The sequence below is a fragment of the Triturus cristatus genome, chromosome 7 (genome assembly GCF_964204655.1).
Source record: "Triturus cristatus chromosome 7, aTriCri1.1, whole genome shotgun sequence".
Classification (NCBI taxonomy): domain Eukaryota; kingdom Metazoa; phylum Chordata; class Amphibia; order Caudata; family Salamandridae; genus Triturus; species Triturus cristatus.
Genome location: NC_140590.1, coordinates 286389598 through 286403616, shown reverse-complemented (window position 1 = coordinate 286403616; position 14019 = coordinate 286389598). Strand labels below are relative to the sequence as shown.

At 45.1% G+C, this 14019-nt stretch overlaps 1 protein-coding gene across 1 annotated transcript in view; it reads right to left on the bottom strand.

Annotated features, from left to right (window-relative positions):
- Nucleotides 1–14019, bottom strand: part of LOC146809449 (tubby protein-like) — a 150340-nt gene that overhangs the window by 38103 nt on the left and 98218 nt on the right. Inside the window, exons 7-8 of the mRNA XM_085614342.1 lie at nucleotides 12475–12588; nucleotides 10207–10332 (exon numbers count right to left, since the gene is read on the bottom strand). Coding sequence (XP_085470468.1) covers nucleotides 10207–10332; nucleotides 12475–12588 — 240 coding nt within the window. The remainder of the gene's footprint in view (nucleotides 1–10206; nucleotides 10333–12474; nucleotides 12589–14019) is intronic.

The window sequence follows — 14019 nt, the reverse complement described above, 5'->3', positions numbered from 1 at the left end:
CCTTTTTGAGTATAGTGTAAAAGAATACAACTTGTGGCCCCGTATCAATCCATGGGCTGTCCTGTCTCCTGTCCCCATCGTTTCCTCATTCTATTTAGAAAATCAGTTTTACTCTCTACTGGCTTTATAGTCTTTGCCATTAACCCTCCTACATCTGGGCGTTCAGGGAACAATTCCGTCAGGGCTGTCCAGGTCCGGTGCCTATATGAATCGAATGCAGTCCTGACATGCTCGGTGTCTGTCAGCGTAATTGCTGGGATGCGAGCTGGGGCGAACACCGCGTTAGTCTGCTCTCCGATAAGACTACTTAGCATACTTTTGATATCACCCATCGCCAGGGGCGGTGGGTGAGATTTTGAAGTGGTGGGGCGCAAACGAATTAGCATACAGCACCGTAGCGAGCGTGCGCAGCGAGCGAGCCCGAACCCCAAAAGGGGGGTTTGGGGGGATAACCCCCCCCCATGAAAATTTTGAAAAAAAAGAAGAAAAATCGTGCATTTTCAAGCAAATTTGAGAAAGCAGGAAGGTTAATAAAGCAATTGTGAAAGTGCAGTTATTACATTAATAGATGGCATAACATAGGTAGCTGCTTATTCAGTATTACCACAGAGCTTCATACATTCTGTCCTATTATGCTCAGGTGCTGAATTCAGACTATAAGACTCATGGAAATCTCAGCTCTAAGAGTAGAAGAAGTTGCACAGCAGTGTAATGGTTGCCAGGCTCGTTCCGCAGGAGCGTCAGGAACTTGAAGAAAAGTCCACAGTCTTCCCCTACGGCCTTCCGACTCTATTAGACTCTAGAGTAACAAATGGCACGCAAGGGGAAAACAGGGAAACAAAACAAGGAAAGGCGGGGGAAGAAAAACAGTCTTACAACATACTGAATATAAAAGAGGCAGCGCAATGCGCTGTTACCGTGATTCTGGTTGAGCTGAGCTTTGTACACACACTTCACATAGGTCCACGCAAGTACCCCAAATATAAATGGTATAAAGGTTTTCGCAATTTGCCAAGGGGAAAGGTTTGATAGGCAACACAAGCAACGAATCGTTCACCCTGCGGGAGACAGGTCCGGCCAGTGAACAAAGGTGAGCAAATCTGTGTAGTCTCCAAATAGAACAAACACTACAAACAGAGATAACAATGCATTTCTTACCTCAATCAGAATTTTTTGTATTCAACAAACAAGTAGCAGCATTCACAATCAAAAGCAAGGGCCCCCAAGCTCATAATATGTATGCATTTTAATGTATTGGAGGTAAAGTTGTCTGGAATCAAGATCGAAAAAAGGAAAAGGGCAAGGGGAGATCATCCATGGAATTCACAGGAGTCACCAAAGCTCTAACGCTTGGGCTAGCACCGACCCATGCTGGCACTCAAGAGAGAGGTGGAGCCGGCATGGGAGTGTAAAGGCTCAATGTTCTTGCCAGATGTGACGAATATGAATGAAAAACCAATAAAGCATGTTAAAAAAAATGAAGCACGAAGAGTTATCCAGTTTGTCTCCTCTCCCCTGCCCCCACTTCTCTCTAACCCTCCCTCTTTCCCTTCCCGTCTGTCTTCCTTTCTCTCTTTATTTCTCTCGAACTCTTTCATTCCTTACCTCATTCCTTTCACTTCATAGCACTCAATCTCGCTTTGCATCTCATTCTTAGTGTTTCACTCTCACGTTTCTTTTCTCCATCTATGCCCGTCGTCAGCCCTCTAGCGTGTGACTAATTATACAAAAGGCAACCGCATTCCGATACCAATCTCTGCCCTCTATCTGTACTCATCCCTTCTAGTTCTGCTTTTTTCACTACACCTTGCTTTCCCATACATCTCTGCCTTTTCATGCGCTCTCCCTCCAGTTGTTAGCCAGTTTACTACCTTCCTTCTTAAACTTCCACTTACAATCACTCTCTCCCTACTCATCCCTCAATTGCTATTTCCAGACCTCGTTCCCGAGTAGCTTATTCTTCTTTGCCACTCCGTTCGGGTCCGCGCGTGTTTGCGCGCACAGTCGCTCACGCAGGTTTCTCGACATCTGCGTCGATCTGGGCAAGTGTGTGGTTCCTCAGCTCTGTTAATAATCGTGTCTCTAGTGTAGTGGTTTCTCTCGTAATATGCATGGCCGCTGCGCGCCACTGAATGGCTGCAATTAATGAGGGTGTAGACGTTTCTTTTTATTGTTGAAGCGGCTGTTAATTCCCATTTTAAGGTTAACCTCGACAATCGCCTTGCATAGGTGTATGCTCACTTGCTTTTATTGATAATGTTGTTTCCCTTCCCTGATCACCCAGGGCTTCAGATTACTACTGTTTTAAGAGCCAATGCCCCAATTAAAGTTCATCCGATTTTTTAAGAGCCAGGTGCACATGTTGAGAGTTCTCCCAACTTCGTTACCCCCTTATTTCATAGATACATCTGTTTCTTTTATTTGACCTTCGCAAGTGCACATTAAAACAAATCTATAAAACTTGCATAGACCTTAGAGGCGCTGACCTCTGACTGCAGAGCTATCCCTCATGTTGCATAGACCTTGCCGGCTCGGACCTCTGACAGCAGAGCTATCCCTCAGGTTAGACAGACCTTGCTTACCCAGACATCTGACAGCAGAGCTGTCTCTCAAGTTACATTGCTATGACAGTCACGAACAGCAGACTTATCCCGTGAGTTATAGGCAGAGCCACTGGAATTATGCAGCAGGGTTGGACCAAATTATGCAACAGCATTTACTAAACTATGCAGCAAGAAAAGGCAAATTATGTGATGTAATTTGGCACAATTTCGGACAGTATTTGCTCATTCTTGTGTTATTTTTAGTTGTGTTATCAGTATCTGGGCAAAGGTCTGGGCTCGTTACTCCCAGCCTGGCACCAACAGACAGATGCCAGCCAACCTCTGCAAGGGTCTCGCGCCCCTCCAATGCGGCACGTGCTGCTTCTTTCTAGTAACTTTACATCTGTTTGAGTTAAAAATGTTTATTGTTAAAAACTGCAGATTATGCTGCAGATATTGGGTTATGTGGCAACTGTGTCAGATCCATAATTATGCGGACAACGTTGCAGCATAATTGCAGTGCCCTGTATGGGGTTCCCGAGCCTCGAGCATCACAGCTCCCCTGTGGCTGTGCAGCTCCGACAGCATCAGATGTGTGGCCGCCTCCCTGCAGGTCACTGCGCGCTGTTTCCACAATAGCCCGATGCATTGTGGGGGCTGTAGTCTTATTTCGCTTCCGTTGGACTAAACTACTCTCAACCGATGATTTGTGGGTGAAATGTTGAGGACTGGGAGCAGTGTCCATGTGACCAGGGGTGAAGGGGTCACCCCACAGTAGCGCCTAGGGGCCTATCCTGCACAGCGCTTCTTACACATGGCAGCAAGGAAGCCAGCCGCCACCAGGTGTGTGAGACTGACCCCAAAATAGCCCCTCATCCTGGAAGGAGAGACTGTAGGTCAGGTGTCTCCCCCCCCCCCCCCCCATATGCCCTGGGCCTTATAAGGTCGGACCTCCCAGGGCCCCTCTGCGCCCACGGAGACCAGTTGGCAATCTATAAATCTATCAGCACTTGAGGGGGAGGGGGGGGGGGGGGGGGGCGGCAGAGGGCACCCCCTGGGCAGGGGGCAGAGTACCCCGCTTTAGCAGCTGCGTGAGGCAAGGACGGGGAAGTGAGGACTGTGAGAGGAGACACCTGTGATTGGACAGTGGGGCTCTGTGTACGTCACCCGTCCCCCGAAGGGCTCTGTGGCGTCATCAAGCGCCTCTCCTAGGGATCACCCTGGAAACCCCGCGGCCCCTGAGGCAAGTCCCGGATACTAATGCTGTGTCTGACGCTTGAATAGGACAGGACAGGGGCATGGAAGAACGCCTGAATAGGACAGTACAGCAATGCCCGAACACGACCCTGAACCGTCTGGGACCCAAAGCGGGAGGAGAAGGCAGGGAAACTTAGAAACTTAGAAAGCAGCACTTACCTCAGTCTTCGGGTCAATGTCAATCATCCCCACGAGGTCCACACCACGAGGCGACTCTCAGGCGAGTGAACCGTTACCTAACCGTAACCAGGCTGAACCGGGACACTGCAGCGCCGCCCGCCGCAAATGGCCAATCACTGCATGACTACATTAAGTCAGAGACAGTGATTGGCCATTGTGCAGGGCGGCTGAGCCACCCACGCTCGGCATCCAATATGGATTGCCCCTGCTGTGCTGCGTGGTGACCGGCCAATCCTGGCGCTGCATGCAGCGCCAGGATTGGCTTGGAGGGCACACTAACTGCTCGCCCTGTCGCCCTTTTCCTGCTAGGGGCTGCCGCCAGCATAACCTGCACCCCCCCCCTACTAGCTAATGGGGCCCTGGGGACTCATGCGCATGCTCGGGGAAGTTGCTGCCCGAAGCATACATGCGGATGATGCGGGAAAACAACTACCGCCCCCCCTGCGCAGTCCGCACTCCCGATTCAGTCGGGTGCTGCCCGGCGGCGCCGGATAAATATCGTGCTGCTAAGCACGTAAAAACCAGGGCTGGTAAAAACATTTATTTTAATTGTTTTAGTTTTACGGCAGCCGCGGCAAGCAGGGCTGGTGGGGCTACGCCCCTACGCCCCAATGGACGCACCGCAGCTGCCCATCGCTAGGTTTATTTCTGCAGTGTTCCTCTCAAAGCATGACATCAATTTGCCTGCTCCATCCAGCAATGGTGGTAACTTTATCATTAACCTCTCTTTATCTATCTGAACCCATGACACATAGGTGGTCTTTGATGTGCCCTTCTGTAGTAATAGGTGTATTCTTACTTCGGGTAGCTCTACTGGCTACTCCCTAACATGGCTTTCCCATCTTTTTAGGCATTCCTGCATGTACAGGAATTTCCACTTGGGATCCCCTCCCCCATGTCGAATGAAATCTTCCACTTGTTCAAAGGATCCCTCCTCTGGCTAAGGTCTATCATACTGGTCTTTTCCCTCGGTCCAGTGGGCTAGCAGGTAGCAGAATGGCTGCACAACGATCTTGCCTTCCTCTCTGGCCACTATCTCCTATGGGGTCAGTCTATACTTCCCGTGCATTTGGGTGCAGCAGCGTACGTCCTCATCACTGCTCCCCTCCAGAGCTTGCGAATGTGCCATCTTGTTTTTCCAGCGTCTTAGTTGGGTCACCATTAGGCTGCCATGGTCTCTTAATTCCTGGTCAGCCCCTCTCTGAAGAATTGGTGAGGCTCGGATCCCTACCAGAAGCCTCTCATCTAATTCTACCACCGATTCTTCCTCGATCAGTGCTCTTTACCTACCCCCGCTTTCCTTCTGTGGGGGGCACGCTGCTCTGTTTTCTTAATGGGTTTTTTGAGTGCAAGCTCTTTCTCTCTCTCCTTAGTTCGCGCCTTTCTTACTCATCTCATCTAGGTTGCCTCCTTCGCTCTGAGCGATGTGCTGTTCTATTTGGTCAAGCTTTGCAGTCAAATTCGTTCTCTGTTTCCTCAGCGACCTGAGCAAATCCTGTAGCCTCACCCTCATCATCGGGTTGCGGTTGACTGGGGATACCTTCCACACCCCCACTAGATATACCTCCACAAATCTTGCTGTCACTCATGTATGTTCGCCTGAAAGAGTGGGAGTTTGCTGCTGGGGTTCCATGTGTCGAATGCCACAGATGAGGGTCAAGTTCCAGGGAGCCTTTCCACCAGACTTGGGTTGCGCTGAACATGTCTGGGCATGCTGGTCTGTTTGTTTCTCATACTTGGGCCTAACTGTTTGTCATTCAGTAGGGGGGGGGGGGGGCACTGGATCCTACCTCTGGTGAATTGGAATATTCTAGTGTGGGGGAACTGGCATGAGCACTTCCATACCTGCATACAGTGGGGGAGGTGCTGATGCTTTGCTTGTGATATAGGATTATTGATATGGGCCTCCTTGAAGAGGGCCCATAGTTCTAATAATGCCTCTCTCCTGTCTTTCTTTTGACCAGTGTATTTGATTTGTATGAGTGTTCTCATATATTCAATTGTGTTAATGCTAAAGGTTCCCTCCATTGGTCAGGGAAATGTGTGTGCCTTCGTGTGGGCGTGCCATTCTTGGCAACACTTATTATGTTTTTTAGCCTGTGTGGAGAACCTGCTTTACATGTGCTTTAATGGTGACTCCACAATCAGTCTGGTAGTTTTGGTGGACAAAGTAAAAGTTAGCTTCGTTTTTGCGGAATCTTTGGTTTTGATCTAATTGTGGGGAAAAATGTACAGGGTGTACTTCTTGTAATTACATTACTACGAGCTCAGCACTATCTACAGATGCATCAACAATTCAATATTAACATTTCATCAACACAACTAACAATGCATGTGAAGGGTTGCAACATAGATGAAAAGTGCAGTTGTCAATAAAATAGTATCTGAACGATATTAACTTTTGGTGTCAAATACAGTGTGTGAGAAACAGCAGCACCCTCACATGAAACATTGAGTCATCGACAAAAAATACAATACTTAGGACAAAATACAGTTGCAATAATTAACAGCACCTTAACATCACATACAAGTCTCTTAGCCGGCTCCTAGAGCATGCCCTCCTGTGACCAGGGGAGGCTCCGTGCGGTACACGGAACTAAGTGAGCCAGATAGTCTACCAATAATGACTCTGGAACAAAGGTAATAACAATAGTTCATGGAAAAAAAGAACATTTCAAGAACCACAGGCTCATCTTGTCCATACACAAGTTACACCTAGCTTCCCAGGTCCAAATCTTTTTCCCTAAATGTCCGAATGGCACCCTGTATCACACCCCGGAGCCAGGAGTACCATCTGTATCACGCCCAGCAACCGCTCACTCCTTTCAGATACCAAGGGTGTTAAGAAACTGGTAGCACTGAGAAACCCTTTTATAATAAAAAATAAGATTGAGGGACCAACTTCGGCCAATCAGGATAGCTTTATCACAAGTATCCTGGGATCCATAAAGGGCAATACAATAAATATTCACCTTTCCTGGCATGCTGACTATCAAAAAAAGGTGACTTTACGGGATCGCTTCCGAGGCTGTCTTATGACTATTCAGCTAGGACATATAAAATAGGTAATATGCCACATTTCTGTCAGTGGCAGGGTGCTCAGGTTATCTTTTTACGCTTCTCCCTAGTTTGCCATGCGCTAAATGCTTTATTGAGGTTCTGATGTAGTTTCTTACCCTCTGTGACAGCTGTTTCAGGACGGACCTACGCCCGCTGATTAAGCAGAACTTCCAATCAATTGCAGTGTCTGCTCACCCTCCTTGATACGCAAAATGTGAATCTGTCCGGGTGGGTCTCCTTCCTTTGGCTGCATTTGGGTTCGAAGTACGAGTCGGCTCCCGGCTGGCGTGCTAAAATGTTGCTTGAACATGAAATACCTTGAACAAAACAAGAGGCTTTTGGCAAATCAGGAACAGTTGGTTTAATAAAATAGTGCAGGCAGGGGAACAGTTACAGGCATAGGGTCTGAGGACAGTCTCAACTTTCAGTCGATCTGAAGTGGGTTTATATACAATTCATTGAATTTCATAAACATTCCGGCGATCCTTTCTTCGTAAGGAAAGTGAACCGCTATGTTTGTAGTCATAAATTAATATATTTGAAGAAGAATCAAGGTGGGCCTCGACCTTGCGTGGACTCAATGCGGCCAGTAGGTAACGTGACCAGATGTCTAGCATGGGGAGCGCCTGATCACTGTGTGTACTGTGTGTGGTGTGTCCAGTTTGTCTATATGTTCCTAACTTTATGTGACATCTGACTATATGGTGTTTTTGGAGTGCGTGTACCCTTCTGGTCATGTGTGCTTTATTGGGGCCAATCTTCCTGGACCACTGTGGTGTTGCTGTACTTATCTGTGGGATTGGCCTGGGATTTCCTATTCATGCACTTGTCTGTGGCTACTTGCCACCCCACCTGTGGCCTGTCAACAAGTGACTTAAGGCCTGGGTCTCTGTGCCTGCCTAACTACGTATTTCTGAGTCTGCGTTGATGTGGAGATCATAAATGGTGAATTCATTAATAAAGATGCGATTTCATTTTTATACATGAATATATTGTTATTCATATTGACATTGACTTTCTCAATATTAACAGTGATCCTGTGAATTGTATCGATTGAGGCCCCTCACTGCAGGAGCTTGTGCTCTCACTAAACGGATCTTCTGCAACTCAATAGCAGGTGCTTTTGCATTACATTACAGGATGTAGTGGATGTAAGTTCATAAGCGTTTGAGGTGGCAAAAGTAGTCCAAGGAGCAGAAGGTAAACAATGCCCTGATGAGCACTGTTTACTTTCTACTGCTCTAGCTGGGATCCAGTTCTATAAAATAAATAAATTCAGAAGATTAATGTGCACTCTTTATGAACAATGTGAAATAAAAACACATTGGTAAACAATGTATTGTTTTTCATTAATCTGAATACATGAAAGGTTATCTAAACAAAACATTCACCTTCGTAGGGTGACAGCGCCTTACACGTGATCTTAAATCAATGTTCTAATATCAAAAAGGAATACTGTGGGGCAATAACATAGAGCAATTACATCATGAGCATATCTGGTAGAAATCATTTTGGTTTCTATTTTCTGTTTATACTTTATGACACTATATTGTACTCTTAGAATGAAAGGAAAAGCTAAATGTTTCCCTGGCATATGATGCCAGCATCCTAATTAAAATGCAGGCTGTATCTAAAATAGACCTTTGTTTGTGTTATAAACTGTTGTGTTATTTATATATGGGGTTTTCAAAATTCTGGTCAAATGTCATGTGACATAATTTCCTATGATGGCAAAGAATGTGTGCTGCCACATCTGCTACCACTGGCATTTTCGAGAATTGATGTCCGTGGTTTTGAGCTGTCAGGAAACCAATCCATGCGTTCACTTTAGATTAATTCTGGCAGATTATGTTAATAGGAGTTAGGTGAAATCATTAGCCAGGGCCTGATTCACAAAAGTAATCTGAGAAAAAATCTTAACTTTACGACTTTTGTTATTCACAGAAGGCATTTAGGAGTACTAAAGTTAGGATTTTGTCTCAGTCAATCTTAAATTTTGGTCTTAAGTTAAACTTAAGACAAACTTAAATTTAACTGAGACAAAATCCTAACTTTATGACTAGGATTTTGTCTCAGTTAAACTTAAGTTTGTCTTAAATTTAATTTAAGACCAAAACTTAAGTTTAACTGAGACAAAATCCTAACTTTACCACTCCTAAATGCCGTCTGTGAATACCGAAAGTCGTAAAGTTAGGGTTTTGTCTCAGATTACATTTGTGAATCGGGCCCTAAGTGTTTATGCCAGACTTCTCCAACAAAGTAGCTTGTGAGCTACTGGTAACTCTTCACTTAATTTTCAGTAGCTCTCCTGGGTGCATCACAGCCTTTTAAATTGAAACTTTTTTCTTGATTAAATTAACTTACATTTGACAAAATTGTTTATTGCAAGACAAACGTGTATTTTCAGAACTCAAAAGCTGATGTTTGGACAAAAATGACTTAATTACCAAAATATACTTCAAATACTAAATCATTTGCAGACATATTACTAATATGTTTACTTATGTGCCAGGGGCACTGCAGCTGTGGCTGACATATATTACTTACATGTTGGTATTCCAAATTGACAAAGCCATTTTCACATTACTGCTGGCAACCCTTCTGACGCACTGAGGAAATCACTGCTGGTAATCATTGACATGGTGGCCACTGATGTGATCTTGTCTGATGTGGTCACTATTACATCACTAATAATATTAGTAGTTTGCGATGAATTTAGTTTAACATAAGTAACTCTTATCATTCAAAGGGTTGGAGACCACTGGTTTATGCAAATGAAAAGTGGGGCCATTAGATAGGCTACAGGGTGTTAGGTACTGTAAGATTACAAGGAATGGCTACACACAAGGATAGTTTTTGATACAAGGAACATATGAACACACATCACCACAAGCAAAAATCAGCAAACTAACTCGGATTATTAATATTTTTCAACCAATAGGAACTGGTCTAGTTCACTTCACTGGGGTTCATCAAAGTTTCTGCCTGCAACTCTGTTACAGAGCTAATATGGAGAACAGGGAATGTATGAAATGGTTGAATTGAAGAGCTTGACTGCATAATGAGTTTTCAGGATTTTCCTATGTATTTCAACAGAGTCATCTGATTAATACATCTGTTGTACTGGTACCTATTAGCCTTCCTATCCCTCTGCCTGTCAACCCACCTGCCCAGCTTTGTCCCTTGTCCTGCTCTGTGATTTTGAAGGCGGCCGCCTTAGGAAGCTTTTGGCTCTTCCGGGCTCCTACTGAAGTCTTTGCCCTGACATCCCCAAGGTCAGATCTCGCAGGAGCTGAGGAAACAAGAAGGGTGGGAAGAGGTTAAGAGCGGAGGAACAGGCTGAGAAGATGGGCCGGGTTCAACATCTCCCGGGTGCGAAAGTCACGTACAACACACGTGCCACCATGGCAACCGAAAGAGCAAACAAATTGAGAGAATGAGAGTCAGACAAAAAGGGCTAATCTAGGACACATAAAAATAATTAGGAATGTCATGGGGCACACATGCAACTCTTCTGGGTTACAAATGAGAGATTTTCTGGGACATGAATGAGGGATGTTCTTGGACATACATGACGGCTATTGTACCATACAATATCATAAATCACATTATGGAGCATGGTATAATTGCACCAGATGATTGAAAGAATCAGTGCACTCTTCCATGCACACTTAACCTCAAGAGGTCTCTAGGCCACAGTAGGGTGTTAGCAAAGTCAGACAAAAACTTATGGCAGAACCTCTTCACCTCAGGCTCTCCCCGTCGCTGACACAATTCAGGAAAGATCGCAAGACCTGGCTCTTTGAATGAACCACAGTGACCCCCCTCTCCTTCCCTCCCACAGCACCTTGAGACCCTCACGGGTGAGCAGCTGCGCTTAATAAGCACTGATTGATTGAACGTATCGTACATGGTGAGCCAGAATGAGTGCAAATTAAGCTGGCAGTGGCCCGGGTAGGATCACACTACGAGGGACTTCATGGGTCATAGATTGTAGGCCAGGTTAATGTACTCAGAGGCTTTCAAGCAGAAAGGAATTGTGAAACTGCAAGGTGAAAAGAATCACACTTTTTAACCTAATAGTGTGAAAAACCAGCTAAAGCCGCTTTTGTCTTTCATGAACAGCAGTCAAGACCTCCAGTTGTGTGGGCGTCCTGTCCTTTGGCCTCCCCTTCCTTGGTTAAACTTCAACAGTCCATGAGCAGTGTGCTGGAACTGAGAGAGCGCCCTTAGAGCCATGTCCAACCCTGGCCTGCTGTGTGCCCAGTTCGAGAGTGGCCTGGTATCGCTGAGAAGCATAGTGTCCTCGTGCAGGCTTGGCATACCTCAGAAGTGCACCCTATGGCTACATAAGTTTCTGTAGGGTTTCCTAGCCCATGCAATGGTTAAAACCTGCGATGGGCCCTTGTTGGAGATTGCCTTGTGCTGTTCTAGTACTAATAGTAGTAACTATACTGATTACCCACCCCCTCTGCTGTAAGTATCCTTAAACACCTTTAACCATTCATGACCAAAACCTTGCCCATTCCCTCAAGATGTGTTCCAGGAAACTAACCAGCCTAACGCTACTCTCTAATGCTATCACTACTCCTGGATGCTATCCCTGCTTCTAGGTGCTATACTAGCAGCAGCACACTACAGAAGTAGCACAAGAAGCCCCTGTGCCTAATGCAATGAACCCAAAAAACACATGCAGAATTATCACTCGTTCAGGAAAGCAGTCAAAACCTTTCTGAACAGTGTCCACCCTTTTGTTGTCAGAGTATTATTAGCATAGGTATTTCATTAGTGTCAACTCATGCTCTATACATAAATATTAGTAGTAATACTAATAATAAAAATTATGATAATAAAATTGCAATTTAGGTTGACTAAATATTGACATTATAAAGCTAAGAAGTTGACATGGCTATACTCACAGGTTGACACCCTATGGAAAACATAATGTAACTTAGATATGGGGCCAGGTGGTCAACATAGGCAAAAAAGTGGAGTCCACGGAAGGGGAAAGATGGTGTACAGAGATAGTGCTACACCTTAAAAATATGACTCACTCTCTGGAAAGATTAAGGTAGTATAAAAAGCAAATGGTGCCGACAAGTCTGTGGAGGCACACGCAGGCGGTTACACTCTCAGGAAAGGCTGAGGATGTATATAGGCCAAGGCAGATCACTGAGGGACTTCTGGAAATATAGAAAGGCTATGAAACAATTCAGAGAGGCTCAACAGTAATGTGCAAGCATTATGGTACATCCTAGGGAAGAACAGGAGGTACACAGAGACCATGAGTCCCCACGCAGAGATAAGGAGGCAGAATTCAGAGAAGAGGATGTACAACTATAAAGGTGTTTAATGTTCCAGTCTCGTTTGTTAAGGTGGGCCACCTCCATCCATCCACCGTGATAGTTTCAGAGTTACATAGGGTCCCTCTAACCTGTGCTTGGTTTGCTCATTCGCTCCTTCCTGGCTGCCGTTATTGCATCTTTTTTCTTGGCTGGCGGCCGGGGGTCCTCTAGGATGGATTCTTCTAACTCTCCGTCTGAGATCTCTGAGGCATGATACCAGGAGAAATGAAAACAGATAAGCAAAACTAGTTAAATCTGGTGTAGAATTGGCAGTGCAAACAAGGAAATTCAGGCAAGGTGCCAGAGCAAGCAAAGGGCATTTCACAAAGTGCTGTGGGCATGGCCATGGAGGTCTTACCGGGTATGAATACCTGAGGGTTCCTCAACCTTATGTGGCTAACCACATCCTTTGAAGCAAGGGCTTTGCAGAGTGGATCAACAATTTTTGAATGCTACTGGTTGCAGATATGTGGAGTATTCATCAGACCATGCACAAGAACCTGCTTTGTGATATGTTTTTTGTGGAAAGTCTGCAAAGGTACTCTGCCTTTCTGACAGCTGTTAATTTGTAGGGAATAGGATGCGGATAGCCTGATTGTCTGTGTTAGCTGAATAGTCTTGGGATGAGAACTTGTTAGTCTGAAGGATGTGATTGTACCTATGGTAATTAATATTATGTAAAGGTAGAAACAGAGTCAACTTCTTTCAGAGATGTATGCTTGGGTCCGTCCTTTCCGTTCTACAGCTAAAACCAGTGTGCCGGTGTGATGTTGTGCTCTTGTGGCATAAGGTTCTATTGTAGCATAAGGTTCTCTTGAGCATACGGCTCTATTGTAGCATGAGGTTCTCTTGAGCATAAGGCTCTATTGTAGCATAAGGTTCTCTTGAGCATAAGGCTCTATTGTAGCATAAGGTTCTCTTGAGCATAAGGCTCTATTGTAGCATGAGGTTCTCTTGAGCATAAGGCTCTCTTGTAGCATAAGGTTTGTGATGGTCTCCATTCAGGTGACTAGATTTAAAAAAAAAAAACAGGAACATTCTACAAAAAGAGAAGCATGACTACAGTTTTGCTCAGGGTCACAGAATGTCAGTCCTCACCTACATAGAAAACACAGACAATGAGGCACTAAGATTAATTACATGTAGTTGATACACTAATGGCCTGATAACGGGTGGCAATAATGATCGCATTCAATAAAAATCCAACACTGAGGTGTTCAGTATTCATTGGATGCAATAATGTTCACAAATTCCAGGTTTTGGGGAAACAATATTTGGCTTTTGGTGCTGACCACACATAGATATGCATGTTACTGTCAATACCGTACAGTTTTCACTATTTAAATTCCAGCAGGTTTGACCTACCGAAATCTAACAAAGGTAAGTTCCTTATTGCACCTGATAATTCATGGATGCCATAAATGCCACACAACTCAGAATTCAGACTTCCGCGTGGACAAGGGTTTGCACAGGGATCTGAAAATGCTGAAACACCCTCATAATCAGGATCACAGTATAAACATGTGCTACTTGAATTGCTTTCATACTGATAAGGATGGCTCACTAACCCTGCAATGAAACACAAGTAAGCTTCCCTCCCCCTTCTCTCTCCCCGCACCCCAGGGTTCAGTCAA